Consider the following 19175-nt stretch of genomic DNA (forward strand, 5'->3'; position numbering starts at 1 on the left):
ATTAATACGAATTATATTTAAGACCAAATGCGTATTAGTGATTAAGAAATTACCCCGATGTCTGTCTTGGTCTTGACAGTTTTATTAGAACCCCATTATTATATTTCTCTTGTTAATAGTTTGGGGAACTTGCTGAAAAAAAGTGAATTTGCTTAACATAAAGATTTTGGGACAGCATAGATGCTGCTGTAGCCTAATAATGAACTTCACGCCACCTGTTGTACATACTATGAACACGTGTACAACACTACGGTGTTATTTCTTAATTATTGAAAGCATTATTGCTATTAATTATGGTAAAAGTGAAGTAACCATGCTTTTTGGCGGATTGATTGCTAATTTACAAGGCCTACGACAGTTTTAAAATCAAAGGGTGAGAACCAGAAGGGCGTAAGTGACATTCTGGGTGAATTAGAGATTTAAAGACACTTACGCCCTTCTGGTTCTCACACCTTTGAAATGATATGGTAACTGGTTCCTGTAGTTAAACCAGGATAAATTAGGCTACTTGGTAATTTATAGGCATATAAGTTAATTTATAAGCTATAAGTCACTGTGGTTTAACTACAAATAAAATGAAAGAAAAAAGCAGTTATTTATGTAGGAGTTAACCATGTACTTTGTTGAATATGAAAGTAAAAATTCAAGTAATAAACAAAAAGGGGCAGATCCTGGACAGGGTTTATCTTAGTCCCAGACTAAAATGCATGTGGCTAAATTTAAAAACATCTTGCAGTGATATCTCACATACACTCTTAAAACAAATGTGTTAACAACAACATTTAATGCGTTGTCGTAGACACATCTCTTTTTATTTTTGGAACAACACACTTTGTGTTGTTTTAACGCATCTTGTGTTGTCCCTTTTATTTATTTGTACAAAAAATAGCAAATGACACATAATGTGTTAAAATAACACATAATGTTTAAATAGGATAACACAAAACAATGTGTTAAAAATTAACACATCCTTTTAGAGTGCACATGAGTGCTATTGTTCTATTTTATTTTTATGTGCTAAAATACAGTGAGGAAAATAAGTATTTGAACACCCTGCTATTTTGCAAGTTCTCCCACTTAGAAATTATGGTCGGGTCTGAAATTGTCATTGTAGGTGCATGTCCACTGTGAGAGACATAATCTAAAAAAAATCCAGAAATCACAATGTATGATTTTTTAACTATTTATTTGTATGATACAGCTGCAAATAAGCATTTGAACATCTGTCTATCAGCTAGAAATCTGACCCTCAAAGACCTGTTACTCTGCCTTTAAAATGTCCACGTCCACTCCATTTATTATCCTAAATTAGATGCACCTGTTTGAGGTTGTTAGCTGCATAAAGACACCGGTCCACCCCATACAATCAGTAAGATTCTAACTACTAACATTGTCAAGACCAAAAAGCTGTCCAAAGACACTAGAGACAAAATTGTACACCTCCACAAGACTGGAAAGGGCTACGGGGAAATTGCCAAGCAGCTTTGTGAAAAAAGGTCCACTGTTGGAGCAATCATTATGGAAAAAGCTAAACATGACTGTCAAATTGACAGTGTCAATCTCCCTCGGACTGGGGCTCCATGCAAGATCTCACCTCGTGGGGTCTCAATGATCCTAAGAAAGGTGAGAAATCATCCCAGAACTACACGGGAGGAGCTGGTCAATGACCTGAAAATACCTGGGACCAACGTTTCCAAGGTAACTGTTGGTAATACACTAAGATATCATGGTTTGAAATCATGCATGGCACGAAAGGTTCCCCTGCTTAAACCAGCACATGTCCAGGCCCGTCTTAAGTTTGCTGATGTCCATTTGGATGATCTAGAGGAGTCATGGGAGAAAGTCATGTGGTCAGATGAGACCAAAATAGTACTTTTTTGTCATAATTCCACTAAATGTGTTTGGAGGAAGAAGAATGAGTACCATCCCAAGAACACCATCCCTACGGTTTTTCTGCACAGGACAGGGCGACTGCACTGTATTAAGAGGATGACTGGGGCCATGTATTGTGAGATTTTGGGGTCTTCCAACATGACAATGACCCGAAGCACACAGCCAGGATAACCAAGGAGTGGCTCTGTAAGAAGCATATCAAGGTTCTGGCATGGCCTAACCAGTCTGCAGACCTAAACCCAATAGAGAATCTTTTGAGGGAGCTCAAAATCTGTGTGGAGGAGTGGGCCAAAATCCCCCTGCAGTGTGTGCAAACCTGGTGAAAAACTTATCCCAATTCTTATCCCAAGGCTGGTCTGCTTCCAGTGTCATAGATGTTCATTTCCTTCCATGCACATCCTGTACATGCTTACTGTACCCTCAGTATTGTGTAGTTAGGTTATGGTTACCTAGCACCTCGACTGCAGTTAGCAGATTTAAAGGGCACAAATCATGAAAATCTAAATGTTAAAGTGTTATAATTGGGTCCCCAGTGCTTCTATCAACCTAAATGTGAAAAAGACCAACCCAGTAACTTAGTTTTTGTAAACCATTCAAGGATGTGAAAAAATAGGTAATTGAAATTGGGCTTTCTTGTGATGTCAGAAGGGGATAATACCACTATCTGCACTATCCAACCACAGCACTGCCATTTAGTGCAGAGATCAACTCATTTGCATTTAAAAGGACACACCTGAAAACGGCACATTTTTGCTCACACCTACAAAGCGGCAATTTTAACATGCTATAATAAATGATCTATGGGGTACTTTGAGCTAGAACTTTACATACTCTGGGGAAACCAACGATTTATTTGACATCTTAAATAAATCTTATGAAATGTCCCATTTAAATAGAGTTACCTGGAGCATATTGAATGTGGTGTAGAGTACTCTTTATTAGGGTGTTTTTCTTTTCTTTTACTTTAATACATTTTGAAGCATAATATCATACTTTTATTCCACTACATTTCATAATAAATAACTTTTAATACTTAATTAATTACAAAAAATGTGTATTTATATAAAAGTTTATGTAAAAGTAAAATTATACATACATAGCACTAGATTTTAATGTCTGGTAGTAAAGGTAAAACAACTTGCTTTTATGAAATGTAGTTGAGTAAAATTACAGTATTATGCATTAGAATGTATCCAATCCTTAAAGTCCATTTGGGAATGCTTCAGAGGGACACACATTGTTTTCACCTTAAGGTCCATCATTTTAGCTAGATGTTCATACTTAGCTAGTTTTGGGACACATTACATGCGCTTTGGCCATGACCGTGTACGTCCTCAAAAGATGATGAGATATTCTACTAAAATGAACTTTATCAATTGGTTAAGGTTTACCGCAACCGTTAGCTAAAGTATATTTGAATATTCTGTTATTTTCTTGATGCTGCCATCTGGTTTCTTTCATTAGCGCTGGTGGCCACTGGATGGCGGTAGATCGTCAACTTGTCTGTGTCATAACCACGTGATACATAACTTTAAAGGGATAGTTCGCTTCAAAATGAAAATTCTGTCATCATTCATTCACCCTCATGCCGTTCCAAACCTGTATGAATTTCTGACGAACACAAAAGAAGACACCCCGAGAGATGATGGCGAACACACAGGAGATACTAGTGACCATCGACTTCCATACTAGGAATAAAAAATATGATGGAACATAATGGGTACTGTCAACTGTGTGCTTACCATTATTTATCAAAATATTTTCTTCATCATTTATCACAATACTTACAAAATATTTTTTTCCTACTATTGAAGTCAATGGTCACTGTCTGCTGTGCGTTTGCCATCATTTCTCAAGATGTCTTATTTTGTGTCCATCAGAAAAAAAGAGTTTAGAACAACATGAGGATGAGTAAATGATGACAGAATTTTAATTTTAAAGTGACCTATCCCTTTAAACGTAGTTACGCCATCCATCTGTTAAATGTAACGTTTGACCTTGTTTCAGAGTACAGAAAGCAAGCTGTGCATACACTCACTGTGAGCTGCATTTAAAAATGGTCAAGATTTTGCAGTAAAAAGATTTAATTAGAAAAGATAAGATATACAGTCCTTTAAATTACATTATACTACAACTGTTGTTCACATTCTCATAAAACATGTTAATAATTGTTGTCACAGAATTAGTACAATAAATCTTAAACAATAAATATGTTATTTGGAATCATTTCACCAATATTATCCCATTTTGGAAAGAAAATGTTCAATATAAGAATAACAAAATCTCACATGTGCATTGGCCACATTTAAACACTGCTCTGATATAAAGAGTGAATTTAGATTATAACTCATTCACATGCTTTAAAAGCATAAGGCACATTTCTAAATAATTTAAGAACAATATAGCATTATCTCTTTGGGATTGACAGTCACTTAATCAGGTTTAAGGCACATTAGTTTAAGTTTCACAGCTGAGAGACCCTTTATACCTACATTTGTCTTATCTGTAATCAAATACTTATCTACACGAAATCTCACCCATCTTTGCTGCCTGCTTTTCAATAGCAGGGAAACATATGGGTAGCTGCACCCTGATAATTCACATGATCTGACCTATAAGTCCAAAAGTATGTGCACATTCATTATTCAAAGCCATGCACTGTTTCACTGTTCTGAGGTATTCTCGAATCTAAATCTTTCTCTAAAGTCTGTGATTTTTTGAGGTTTTCAGTGTGTTGGAATGTCTTGTAATGTGGCTCCTGATGGGTCAGGCTATGTGTCATCATCACTGGTCTTTCTGCAGGGAATTGTAATACTCAGTCAGGACTTTCCAAGCTTTAGGGGCCATGAACCCATCAGGAGGGTTTTCTCCAGAACGAGCCATCTTGCGCATCTTGGTCCCGGAGATGAACTCAAACTCAGCATGCCTGAGAAACAGATGTGTGAAATTCATGAGTAATATAGTGTAAATTGTCATTATTTCATCCAAGTATTCAGCAGGATATTTAGCCACACCATACAGTCTCACCTGTCTTTCTCATAAAAGTCCATTGCCTTTTTGGTCTTATTGTATGCGGCCACTCTGAACGGGATGATTTCCACAGAGGTCAGTCCAGGGGCCATAGACAGAACTTTACCCCCATGAGATGGATCATACAAGTCCTGCCCTGACTCCGGATGGGGCATTCCAGCAGGATCACGACCCACGATGTAGAAGTTACAACCTGCTACCATCCTTGCACGACAATGCCACTGGACCTGGCATACACGCATAACAGATGGTTAGAGCGGTTGTGGATGTTCTTTCGTAATGAAATGAGCCCATTGGATTATCTAAGAGCCAAGTGGCTTTATTTACTCCATATAAAAAGTTGGATTTGCATTGTTAAAGTTTGTGTGAGGCTAGAACTGATGGTAAATGTCTACTTTTTATTTTCTGCTTACTTCAGTAGGTCCTGCATACATCATGGGTGAAGGAAAGATGGCCACAATGGTGGAGTCTGGGTCTAGAATGCCCTCCTCCAACACGGCTGCATGCTGCTTCATCCTCCAATCTAAAGGCACATCGTCATCTTTGGTCCAGCCTCCCAAAGGATGCAAAAGCAGCACGGGTCTTTGATATCCACGTTCCTCTAATCGTCTCCGTGTGTCAGTCATCAACAGGGCATGGCCATTGTGCACTGGGTTCCTCAGCTGAAAGGCGAAAATGGCGTCTAGGAAAACAGTGGAATGGTAAGCACTTGTAACTGGTTGTGTAAATGTGATTACATGTGTGCATTTGTCAGACCTTAATTTTTATTGCAGATTAATATTAGATCATATTTCACTGTAAGTTTACACTTTAAGTTAATTTGCTAACTGAAAGTTTTGAAATCAGTACAAAGGTCACACTTTTAATTTTTACCTGCTTTCATGTCTTTAAATCTCTGCTTTAGCTCCAGTGGAGTAAGGCGGTATTGATCCAGCCCATCGTTCCATCGAATTCGCTCAAACACTTCTAGCTCACCCCCTACGAGCCAATCATCGCTTTCCATAACCATCTGGTAGAAGGTAGGAAAATAAGGAGTGTTGTGTGTAAAACAGAACAATATCCAACCAATCAGCAGCAATAAAAAAGAACAGCTTGCTGAATGTTAGTGTTGAGCATGCTGCACAAACATCGAAGTTGTGCAGAAAAGATATTATGCATAAAAGTCTTGTGTGTTGGTGTAAGTCAATACAAGCAATAGAATTGATCAGATTCCATACCAAATTGCATAAATGGAAAATAACAGGCTTAGTGAACCTTGATTTAGAGTATGGAGTTGTCTTTATTGAGTCATTTTTATCAGGAAGAATGATAGGTGGCAGCTGTGTCAATGGAAAGCAACAGCTGTACTCAAAAATCAATCCCACTGATTTAAGTTAAATATTAGAAATACAAAAGTTATGGCCAGAAAGGCGTGAAATGAGAACAAATAGATATGATTGACATATTAAAATGTTTGGATGAGTTTTTTTATTTATTTAATTATGTATTATTAAAATTTTCATGTGTTTTCCCCTTCAGACCTGATTTTTCCAGTGTTTAAAGTGACACTTTGTAGTTTTTCCACCTTTATAATATATTTTCAAGACCCTTGTGATGATACATCGACTTAAAATAGGTTAAATGACATGTCTACCATAGCCTGACGGGGTATGTATCGCTATTACTCATACTTTTAAACTTGGGGTTTCGGGTAGTAACCCGAGCACAAAACAAAAAACTACAAAAATCTGCTTTATGGCATACATCACTTCCTCCACTTCCTCAAATTTTGGACGTGAGAGTGCAACTATTCATTTTCCTGATGTTTTTGTCATGGCAACATTACCTCTACATTCACATTTTGTGTCAAACTGAATATTAAAACTGCATTTGTGGCTAAAATTGGTTGAAAAGTTCAATCTTTCCTGCGAAACGTGTGTTGACACGCGTTATCAACACCGAAACTTTTCCACGCAAGCTATTGGATGAAGGCCACAAATACGTCATAAACTTTGGACCCCAAACGTAGCTGCATGCTCTATTTGCTGGGAAAATAACCTGGAGAAAGTTACCGATATTATAGTAATGTGTTGAAAAGCGTAGCGGTTACAAAAAAACCTGGGTTATCCATCACCAGAGATCGTCTGAAAACACGAAATCTCCCCTTGGCCCATCGTATAGAAGCAACAACTAAGAAAAAGAAACCCAAGGTTTTGTCAAAGGTTACCAGAAAGAGAAAACGGGAGAGGGACGGAATAAAAAGAAGGACGAGGATTAATTATATTGGGCCAGCGTTCACTACATGAATTTTACTGGAGGCTACTTGGAGAGTTTAGAGAGAGACTTACATCACATGACATTGTGGTGCTGTGGTGGCGTCATGGACCTAGGACACCGGCGACCCAAGTTTGATTCCCCTCTAAGGCAATATTTTTTTAATATAAACTTTAACCAAGCAACCACCATTACAACTGGGTTGTAAACGTGCGCTACGCGATCTGTTGGTGTTTGAAATAAAATAAAACCCATGAAATTATATTCATATGACAGGCTGGAAGGCACACCTTGTGACCTAAAGAGTTGTCTTCTTTTCCTTTGCGACAGTGCTGCGGCGCTTATGGCCTCTAGGGGTGCTAGACGTGAAAAATACATGTCTAGCACCCCCTAGTGGCCAAAAAGTTCCATGGTGTGCCTTTAATCACTGTACCTTATTTTGATTGGGTAAACATGTGATGTCCATTCCAGTGGACACAGGGTCTGAAGGGGTTAAGATGTTATTTCTTTAAAAAACTTATTCGTTCCATTTCTGATTCCTTTTTCTTGTTCAACTGTATATGAAAACCTCCATTAAAAAAAAAAGGTTTTATCCTGTTTTGGTGGTTTGTTACGCATCTCTTATCATGGTATTAGTTGAAATGTATTACCTTTATGTAAGGGTGTTTTTGGCAAGTCGTTCCCCACTGGCGAGCACAACGTTCTTCTTTTCGATGTGGAAAGAACTCTGGGTTTCGTAGGATGGCGACACGTTTTCCCTGGTATTCCAGAGCCACCGCCGCACTGCCATTTAAACTTTCTTTAAGCTCCGTAGCAACAGGAAGCACAATGGGTACTGAGAGATTGATGTTACCATCTGCATTTAAGGATAGGTAAAACTTGTCATGACAAATGTGGGGTTTTAAGCAGTGATTGCCCTATTACTATAATACAGTGGTTCTCAAAGCGGGGGATGGGCCCTCCTTGCGGTGCACGATATGGTGCCAGGATAGTTTTAATACATTTTATAAAATACTTTAATATATCATAAATTCGGTGTAATTAAACCTCAGAAATAAAAGCTACTGACCAACAACACTACATTGTAGCATTTAATAAGTTTTGTTTAAAGGGCACCTATTTCATTGCTATAAAACGTTGTTATTTTGTGTATTTGGTATAATACAATGTGTTTGTGTGGTTTATGGTTTAAAAAACACATTATCTTCCAAATACTGGACATTTTTGTAGCTTAACATTTTACAGATTTGAAAAGCTCTGATTGGATCTGTATGTTGTGATTGGCCTGAATACCTCTGACATCAGTCGGAAATATGACGCTCCTTACCATGTTTGAAAGATTCGGTCACAATGCAATGCTAACAGGATTAATTTACAGGCTGTAGTCCAAGAAAAAAAGATTTACTTGGAGATGATAACTTGCGTCATCGTTTACTTTGGGGTACCTTATGTACTAATGTTAACATGTACTAATACACATACACACCAAAGGAAATGTAAAAACATGAATTGGACAATAGGTGCTCTTTAATTAAAATGTTAAGTTTGACATTATTTTATGTCATGAATTTTCTTTGGAGGGGGTGCAAGGGGGGCATGCCACAAAGTTTAAGAACCACTGCTAAAATGTCATTTTTATTGATTACAACATCCAAATTAGTAAATCCTTTATCTTTTAGCACACAAAATCTAATTTGACATTTTGTGATGTTAACAATATGTATGTCAGTATGCTTTGAGTGTAATTTGCTTGTAGCCAGTGTAAATACTATACTATGGCCAACCCTGTTAAACCAAACAACAAGACTGGGTTGCACAAGAAAAACAGCTCATTGCATCACTCCTTTTCATGAAATGTAGCTTCATCACTGCCACATGGGGTTTAATGTATGAAACATTTTAGAAAAACAGTGCAGAGCTTGGATCAGGTTTCTGCTGCTGATATATGTAACATTACTAGCATAATAAAGACATTGACCTTTGTTTGTGTGGTTCTAGTAATACCAGCAATTTTTAGTACCCATGAGGAAAACAGCTTATAAATCATACTAAGGGGGCGTGCACACCAAAGCTTTTACGCTGGCGGCCGGTGTATGTTTTCAATTGTTTCCAATGGAAGTGTGGCGTTTAAAAAAAGCAGTAGCTGTAGTTTTTTTTTCACGTTGAAAGCCGGCATGCTGCGTTTTTCCACGCTCAACGTTAAGCGTCGAGAGTTGAAAAATAATAAACTTTCAATGGAAATCTCAGCTCGTCAATGTCAGTTCTCACACAGCCGTCCAATCACATTGAAGGAGGGGCGAGACAAATATCACAACAACCAACCTTGTCAATTCTCATTGCTTTAAATACGTGTCTGTGCTTCATTTTACCATCTAGGAGGTTGTTGAAGTGAAGAACTTGTAGGTATTCTCTCTCTGTCATGAAGCCTTTAAGAGGACTAGCCCAACCCTCAGCCAACAGCTGCACCCACTGCATGTCCAACTACACACACAAAAATACAAAAAGCTGCGTTTACAAACCAAACAGCTATTATCACATTTATGGAAATTAACTGTTTATTTGGAGTTATCACTGGCCAAATTCCAAGTCAATATAACATTACACAAAAACAACTACAATCACGTAAGTTTGCGCTTTTTAGGATAGCATTCAGATTATTCAGAGTCTGGAATAAATTTGCAATACAATAAGAAAACAGCACACTGTTCACAGTCTGATAAACGAGTTATGTGTCATTCTGGTAATTATTCATTCATATTAATAAACATGAACATGATGATTTTGGAGTGGTTCCTGGCTGTGAGTACTAATACAGCTCAGGTGAGGTGATGGTTACCTTGGTGATGTTGATAGCGGGAAGGGTGCTGGCTTCCGCCTGTGCCAGCTTGAGTCTGTTCTCGGGCACAAAGAGTTCATTAATCTCCTCCATAACTCCAGTGGGAACGATGCTCTGATAAAGAGAGATCATGAAAAGAGAGTTGGATGAAACAAAAAATCACTGTGTTTGAATATGCGTAGTTCCCTGAAACACAGCTTGCAACAAATGAGGGTCAAAATGAGTAGAATGTTAAAATATAGATGACGCTGAGATTCTTTAGTGGATCCGTTGCTAATGCTATGCCAAAGGAGCTAAGAAGACATTTTGAAAGATTTTGAAACTGTGAGCAAGACTTGTTTCAAAGTCTGTGGGAGTATTTATACACACACACACACACACACACACACACACACACACACACACACACACACACACACACACACACACACACAGGTCGTTCACTTTGGTAATGTAATGCTGTTACACCATCCTAATAAAGCTACTTGAACTTGAATCTAATCTGAATTATTTCTTTATCTGTAGTTTATAGTACATAATATCCCACTCCACCTGAATTTTACAGATGTCTGACAAAGTCCTTGGACTTCTGACCGTGAGGTACTCAAAAGATAAGGGCATATGTGCCAACAGAATTTGAAAATAGCACGTGAAGGATGTCCTCAAACATACCTGTTCCTTCAACATATCCACAACCTGCTGGATACATTCATTAACCGTGAGCTCGTTGGTCTTCAGAACCAGCTCAGGAGCTTCTGGACGCTCATACAGAGAATCTATACCAGTAAAACCTGGGTGAAGATTAAATAATAGATTAAGAAAATAAAGGAATAGGAGAAAAAGAAGAGTGAGTGTATTTTCTTTTTTACTGCACATAGTGCAGTTTTAGTCTGTGCAAACTTTGATTACCTTTAATCTGTCCTGCTCTTGCCTTCTTGTAAAGCCCCTTAACATCTCTGCTCTCGCAGACTTCCAGAGGAGCATCTACAAACACCTCGAAAAAAGGCAAGCCTGCACTTTCAAGGATTTTCCGGGCTTCTGCACGGTCCTGCAAAAGCATTGTTCATTTTAATAAAACATTATAAAAAGTCAAATAAACTTTAACTGCACATGCATTCCACCATTTGTCTGTTATTTACTCATACTACAGCGAGTTTAGTTTTTCATAAAAAAAAAACAGATTCACTCTGTGATAGTAATCCTGTTTGTTTGGTGGTGTGATTGCTTACTTTGGAAAATGGCGAGATGAAACTAGTGATGCAGACCAGACCAGCATCTGCAAACAGTTTGGCCACTTCGGCAATACGGCGGATATTCTCCTCACGATCCTCAGAACTGAAGCCCAGGTTCTTATTGAGGCCGTGACGGATGTTATCACCATCCAGAGAGTAGCAGGGAATGGCATGGGACACCAGGTACTCCTCTAATGCGAAGCCCATAGTTGTCTTGCCAGCCCCAGACAAACCTAAACACATGTACAGCAGATGTGGGTTATATTACTTTAAATATTTACAGCGGGGAAAATAAGTATTTGACACATCTGCATTTTTATCAGTAAAGGGATTTCTGAGTGGGCTATTGACACAAATTTCCACCAGATGTAGCCATCAAGCCAAATATTGAAATCATACAAAGAAATCAGAACATTTAAGTATACAAGTTGAGTCATAATAAATAAAGTGAAATGACACAGGGAATAAGTATTGAACACACTTTATTTAATACTTTGTAAAAAAGCCTTTGTTGGTTATTACAGCTTCTTTTTGTGTCAATAGCCCACTTAGAAATCCCCTTACTGATAGAAAATGCTGATGTGTCAAATATGTATATAGTGATACAAAATGTTTAACTTAATCTGATTTTCGTTTGTTGCTGTATATTCGTGCAAGTGATGTTTGTTCGTTTTTCAGGCTTTTTAGTGTATGCTATCATTTATCTAGTGTAAAATTGACGTGTTAATGTGGTTTCCCTGGTAAACTCACAATAAAAAATGTGCTCATTCAAAGGTTGCATGTTTAGTCTTAAGCAGAGGTGATGTAAGGACTGGGGAGAAAATTGTGTTCTGAGTGTAGATCGGCTAAACCAAATACTTTTATGTTCATTTATCAATAAAATCTCTAAACGCAGTGTTGTTCCCAGACATAGAGAAATTTGTTACTTTGTAAAAAAAAACATCTGCTAAGTAATAAATGTAAATGGTTTGGTAAAAACTGAATGGTTTAATTTTTAGGTTTATTTTGTATATTGCACTTTAATGCATTTGTAATGTATTTATGTATTATAACATATTTGTGTTTGATGTGTGCACATGCTTTACCTGTAAGCCAGATTGTACATCCTCTGAAACCACCTCGGGTTCCTACAACTTGCCCTCTCTTACTGCGACTGACATTATGAGCTTGATATGTCACATTAGTAGACGTTTGCCGACCCTACAGATACATGCATACATATCAGTTGGTGTGTGGTGACTATGATAATAATACAATTTTATTAACAAACTTGCAAACATTTTTAAAGGGTCCACAAAATTGGATTTTTGGTAGCAAAGAGCTATAGTAAATGTGCTCTAAAGTAAAATCTAAAAGTAAATGTGGGCCAGTAAGAAAGAGCTGTTACTATAGAATTAAAGAAGTGTGGGGCCTTTGGTGATGAATTGAAAGTCTTTGAGACTGGATTTTGATTGAGAACTGTGTGGTCAGTGTGTAGCAGATGTAGCTGTGATGATGTGGCTAATTCTCTTGCCCTCACACACACATTCATGTACTGCTCTTGCTCCAGTTCCCCACAGAGCCACTCAAGGAGAACCGAGGTGGAAAAATACTGTGTTTGGAGGAAAACCAGCACTTGTTTATAAACAGACCATTATATCATTTAAAAAGGAATGCATGGGCATCAACTTTAGACAGGACGTACACCCTTATACAGAGATCAAAACTGAAGTAGTGACTGTTGCACATCAGAGGAAAACTGATAAATTATATGTTAACAACCACAGGAGCATAAAGCCTTTAGATCTTCGCTCTGTCAGTGATGTCATTTACACACACGCACACACGCCACACGCACACACGCGCACACACACACACACACACACACACACACACACACACACACACACAATCACACACATCTTCTTCTTCTCATACCCGGGTCTCAAATTTGTTGGAGTGCTATAAATTCCAATAACAGACCTCCTCTCTTGAACAAACACAGCCATTTAATTTTTTTTCTAGCCAGTTTTATGAATGAACATGGTCAAATATATAAAATAAACTGAAAATCACCTGAAAAAACTCTGGATTTTACTACACATGTCTTACAGTCCACATGATTAAAGTGAAGTTCTTTATATTTGTCTTATATATTTTAAGAGAAAATAGTTAATAGATAAATGGTGCCTAGCTGTCACTGGGCATACCCTTTACACATTTGTACCTAAAGAGTTCAAATGGGGTAAAGTTAGGGGTCAGTTAGTATGTTTAAAGTAAAAAGAAAAATATTTTTAGAGCTTGTGAATCATTCTTCTTTAAGTTTCAGTGCAGTATTGTATTGTTTTATGTCTTGGAGAGGAATTTTTATGGTACAAAGTTTTAAATAAAGTTAAGCATTTATCTGAGTGTTTATAGACTTTGATAAATAATGTTTTTTTATATAGTGAATGATAGTTTGTCTTATGATCTGTGGGCCCCAATAACAACTGAACTCTGATCCATGACTTAAATGAACTGACATAACCTCTAAAGCAGAGTTTAACCACATGCACAAAATCACTTCATACTGCTATATTCCCACAATCTTCTTATCTTTGTTTGCTTATTTATCACTCTCTTTGATTGATAGTATAATTGTGGGCCTATTCTAAAAAAACTATTTTCTATTTTGTAGAATAAAGCTCTGAAAAAATTAAATACCTCTTCTATAATTTATTAAAATAATCTATTTTGTATGTATCTATTTGTTTTGTAAAATCCGATTTGATTCGTTTAACATTCACGTGCAGCAAAGCGCTTGCACAATTTATTCCCCGAAAAGACTGCATTCAGTTACATAACAGTACCTCATGAAAAAAAGAAAAAAAAGAAAAGAAGAAACTAGCGGATATTACGATAAACTCAATTTCCATACATTTTAGACTGTTTACAGCAAATGCCTCTTCAACGGCAAAGAAAAGACCTGTCAAAATAATTCTGCCATAAATTATTTTTTGAGTAAATCTCACCAGGTTTTCTGTTGTGTTTCCAGGCATCTCTCCCCGGTGCAGTGACCTAGTGAGTGGAGACGGGCGTACCGGGATCTCAGGTGAAGTAGTTGAAGGTAGTTGGTAAAAACGCGGAAAAAGACGCGTTTTTAAGAGCTGTCAGAGACACGTCGCGTTCCTTTGCCCGGCCCTTGTCCCACCTCCCGGGACGCTCAATCTACATACGGGTGAATGGAGAGCAGTGTACCGGTGTGAGACATGTAAGGCATGGAGGAGGGATCGAGTGCTCGTGGATGGTAGAAGGTGGGGGCGGAGAGCGTAAAAGTGCCCCTTGATCCACATTTATGTGTAATGAAATGAAAGTTATTGTAGGTCACGATTTGTGTACGTTAGAAGACAAAGTCATTTATATCAATTTCACAAAAAAAATTAATAAATGGCACAAATTTGCTTCAGTTGTTGTGAATATTCTACTAGATCGTAGATGATGTAGAATGTTTGAACTTACACAAATTGAAGTATATGATAGACTACTATAGTTTTATAATTCACTAGTACATTAATAAAGTGTAGTAATTACTATAACATACCACAGCGAAGGGCTAATATATTTACTAGCTGTTTATTGTAGTAAATACTAAAATATAATCAATTATTTTTCATGTGATCAACAAAAAGTCACATGTGTTGTGAACATTAGTACATAAGTATCTATTGTTCATTTTCACCACCACAAACAGCATAAAGCAGCAATCCGTAACTTTTTTTGTAAAAAATATCAAAAAACAGTATTTGAGCAGTGTTCAAAACAGTTTAAATGATTCACAACAGAAAGCTTATAATAATAATTTTAAGATGTGTATCTGCTTGTTCACATCACTTAATGTAAAGCTATGATTTTATTCTCAAACTATCACAACTTTTTTCTCGTAATGTTTACTTTATTCTAGAAGTATAACGTCTTTAATGGCTTTAACCTTAAAGGTGCAGTGTGTAATTTTTAGAAGGATCTCTTGACAGAAATGCAAACTAATATGCAAAACGGTGTATGAAGACCTTTCATAATGAACCGTTATGTGTTTATTACCTTAGAACGAGACCTTTTTATCTACATACACCGAGGGTCCCCTCACATGGAAGTCGCCATTTTGTGCTGCCATTTTTCTACAGAACCCCTTAACGGACATTTTTTTACTAAGTTGTCTCCGACGATATCATGTATCACGTAGCTTCTCTATGTGTTTCAAAAGGGAGGGGTGAGCAGTGAAGCCGTTGGTTGCAATTCGCAACCTCACCACTAGATGCCGCTAAAATGTACACACTGCACCTTTAAGATATGTTTTCCTTTTTCATTTTAGCTTAGCCTAAATTTTTTTCCATCTCCGTATTTTCAATGTAGGCTAAAGTAACCTGCACTTTTATGTTTCTAACAGAGATGGAGATATAAAGTCGAAAGTTACGAATTGGAGCTTTATAGGTGGAGCATAAGGCATATGATCCCACCCTCCCTGCAAAACACTTCCAACGCCATGTCTCCTCCAAAAATGCATAAACACACAGCAGACCAGAAGTGATATGAAAAAGAGAATAAAAGCCTCTGCTATTCTTGCTCTTTCACACCTTTATTTTAAATATATTGTACATTCAGTCAGTTGTTGTAGCCCAGTGGTTCCCATGGGGGCACAGGATCTGATATGGTTTGAGGTCAAATAAAATGTTTGACTAATAATTTTATATACATTTTTTATAAAATGTATATGCTCACATTACATAGATAATGTAATTAAAAATGTTATTATGGAAAATAACTATTCCAGTTTTGCTTGCGTGCTTGTCAACGTATCGGCAAAATCAAAAGTTAAGATGATGCCTATCCTCAACAGTTGGCCTGCCCTGTTGCACTGTGTCCCGCAGCCTTTTGCGCTGTCAAAATATATAATCCAGTTAAAATCATCCTGACCATTCATCAGAAATGATACAATGTTACGAGTAAGACACACTTAAGGCAAAAGTACAGAATGTTACATTTTATTAATATTTGATTAAGTTTCAACTTGTACATGGTTTATCAACTTAAAACAACAACCTTTCATCCTGACTCATGTGTGTTGTTGCTAAATCAAGACTCAGACTGCAGAAGCAATGAATCAAACTACTATAGTCTCTGCTTTTCAAACAATTAAGCATCAGGACACAGCTCATTAACATTGCTCAGACAATTCTTTCAATATGCTCACATTAAATAGAAGTAAAATACAAATGTGTTGCACCATTGAGTTGGTAAATTGTGTATGTTAAAAAGGCTGGGGAGGGCTCGGACTGTCGTACGTGGGGGGAGGCAAGGAAAAAAGGTTGGGAACCACTGTTGTTAGCCACATTATCCTGTTTATCCTGTCACATAAGTAAATAATTTGACACAAAATATTGATTTAAAATATTTGATATTTAATTTTTAACAAACTACTGGTATGTGAACCATAAAATCCTTTATGCATGGCAGAACAGCAAAACAGCCTTTTGGATTCATATTACTAAAATTCTAAAGATCAACAAGTGGCAAAGTCTACCAATTGTGGATAATTCAGATCAAATCAAATTTAATGTGTAGCAATAAATAGCTAGTTTTGAATCAGTTTTATTGAAAGCCACCATACTTGCCCCCAATGAGTGAGCTGAAGAATGTAGTATAAGACAAAAAAAAACTTAAATTGGGTGCAGTGGGAGGACAAAAAACTTAAGATGAATCAGATTCAACATATTCCTGTTTTGACAAGGCAAACAATAAATATTGCCAAATGCTATGCAAATATTATGTTATGCATTATTTACTTTATATAATGTGTTTACTACTTTTTATGTACTTAATAAATAATACAATTAAAAACTGTTATGGTATGGACAGTTGTAGCCTAGAGGTTAGAGAGTTGAGTATGGCTTGTACCCCGATAGTGGCCAGTTTGAGTCTCAAGGCCAACAGTTTGCAACTGCGGTGCCCTTGAGCAAAGCACCTTAAAGGATTAGTCCATTTTCTTAAAAAAATCCAGATAATTTACTCACCAACATGTCATCCAAAATGCCGATGTCTTTCCCCGTTCAGTCAAGAAGAAACCATGTTCCTCGAGGAAAACATTCCAGGATTCCTCTCATCCAATGGACCCCAACACTTAACAGTTTTAATGCAGTTTAAAGTTGCAGCTTCAAAGGACTCCAAACAATCCCAAACGAGGCACAAGGGTCCCATCCAGCGAAACGATTGTCATTTTTGGCAAGAAAAAAAATGCACTTTTAACTTCTATTCTTTCTCCAGCTGTATGACAAGCCAGGGCGACCTCACGCAATTGCGTAATGACGTGGAAAGGTCACGTGTTACATATAAAATGCACCTTTGCGAACCATTTTAAACAATAAACTGACACAAAGACATTAATTAGTATCATTTGCCATACAACAACGTCAAAATGGTCCTCTTTCCCCACACTTGTAAACACTGGAGCGTAGTTTCGATACGTCATCCGTGACCTCTTGACGTGATGACGCATTACGTAAGGTTGCCCTGGCGCGTCAAAGGAAGACAAGAAGTTGTGGTTTAAAAGTGCATATTTTTGATTTTTCTTGTCAAAAATGACAATTGTTTCGCTAGATAAGACCCTTATGCCTCGTTTGGGATTGTTTAGAGTCCTTTGAAACTGCAATTTTAAACTGCATTAAAAAGTACTGGGGTCCATTAAAATGAGAAAAATCCTGAAATGTTTTCCTCAAAAAACATAATTTCTTCTCGACTGAACAAAGACATCAACATTTTGGATGACATTGTGGTGAGTAAATTATCTGGATTTTTTTAAGAAAATTGACAAATCCATTAACCCCAATTGCTCTAGGGATAGCTGCCCAGTGCTCTGGGTGTGTGCGTGTTTTCACTACTCACTTGATTGGGTTAAATGCAGAGGTCAAATTTTGAGTATGTGTTCCATACTTGACAAACATGTCACTTTCTTAACATTGTAAGCATACTCATTTAGAAACAGCTAGAGAGATTCAGGCAGTGATCAGTAAAGCATCCCTTTATTGTCTGGCTGGTTTATGATTTACGACAGAAATGAGGTACACAATGTGCAGTACAAAGAAAAACTCTGGAAATTATGCAGGAATCATACATTAACTGAACCCAAAGCCTACTTAACTGGATCAAAAAAATGTTTAATATACATTTGCCTTGTAAATCAAGCCATGCTTAATGAGATAAATCTAAAACAATCCACACGCGAATATAATCTGCTGATTTACAGATGTGCTAATAAAAAGGCCTATGCTATGCTAATAATTGTTATTATACAGTTATTAAACAATTGTTATTATTTGTAAAGTTACAAAGATCTTTGGTCTGAATATATAAACATTATATATATTGATCCATTAAAGAATACAATGACTTACTGTACTGCATCAGTAATGCATTTTGAGGTGACAGGCATCATCAATCAAGTGAAGGTGAATTTGGTCAAACTTTTTTTGCTGAACTTACAAAATAAATATAAAGCCAGTTTCCAAATCAAGTAAACTTTAGTTGCAGACTATACCAGTCTTGTAACTAATAATACTGCAATGTTATTTTGTTCCCTTTTTGTCAGCCCATGATCATTGCACATAAAACTGAAGTGAACATTTAGGGGCGGTTTCCCGGACAAGGCTTATCCTAGTCCCAGACTAAAATGCATGTTTGAGCTGCTTCAATTTAAAAAACCCTTGTCCTTACTAATTATAACATATATCGTGGCATTGTTTTGTCTCAAGATCCACATCTGTGGTGTTTTTGTAAGGTATGTTTTTAAAAACTTCTTAAATGACCCAATATAAATAAGGTATAGTCCTGGATAACCTAAACCTTGTCCCATAAAAAAAGCAATTTTTCAAAGATCAATTAATCTTTAACATTTCAATATTACAAAAATAATTTTTTTTTAC

General features: G+C 36.9%; 1 protein-coding gene across 2 annotated transcripts; it reads right to left on the reverse strand.

Annotated features, from left to right (window-relative positions):
- Positions 1-3959: 3959 nt before the first annotated feature.
- papss2a (3'-phosphoadenosine 5'-phosphosulfate synthase 2a) lies at positions 3960-14471 on the reverse strand. Of its 2 annotated transcripts, XM_055171573.2 has the most exons (12): positions 14235-14471; positions 12330-12444; positions 11242-11477; positions 10922-11060; positions 10685-10803; positions 10013-10126; positions 9546-9657; positions 7827-8032; positions 5797-5932; positions 5337-5605; positions 4921-5150; positions 3960-4819 (listed from the first exon to the last, which is right to left on the reverse strand). In XM_055171573.2, the coding sequence occupies exons 1-12, from the start codon at positions 14259-14261 to the stop codon at positions 4678-4680; spliced, it is 1845 nt and encodes a 614-aa protein (XP_055027548.1). In that variant the 5' UTR covers positions 14262-14471; the 3' UTR covers positions 3960-4677. The 2 variants fall into 2 exon arrangements, with proteins under 2 accessions (XP_055027548.1, XP_055027549.1); XM_055171574.2 differs by lacking the exon at positions 12330-12444.
- Positions 14472-19175: the final 4704 nt, after the last annotated feature.

Source organism: Misgurnus anguillicaudatus, chromosome 7, assembly GCF_027580225.2.
Source record: "Misgurnus anguillicaudatus chromosome 7, ASM2758022v2, whole genome shotgun sequence".
In the NCBI taxonomy this organism is placed as follows: Eukaryota; Metazoa; Chordata; class Actinopteri; order Cypriniformes; family Cobitidae; genus Misgurnus; species Misgurnus anguillicaudatus.

Excerpts from the sequence above, each read along its gene's own strand:
- papss2a (XM_055171573.2), bottom strand. The coding sequence starts at position 14,261 with ATGCCTGGAAACACAACAGAAAACCTG. Across the intron at positions 5,933-7,826 it reads AAAAACACCCTTACATAAAG|ATGGTTATGGAAAGCGATGA; the intron begins GTAATACATTTC and ends ACCTTCTACCAG. Across the intron at positions 4,820-4,920 it reads GACTTTTATGAGAAAGACAG|GCATGCTGAGTTTGAGTTCA; the intron begins GTGAGACTGTAT and ends TCTGTTTCTCAG.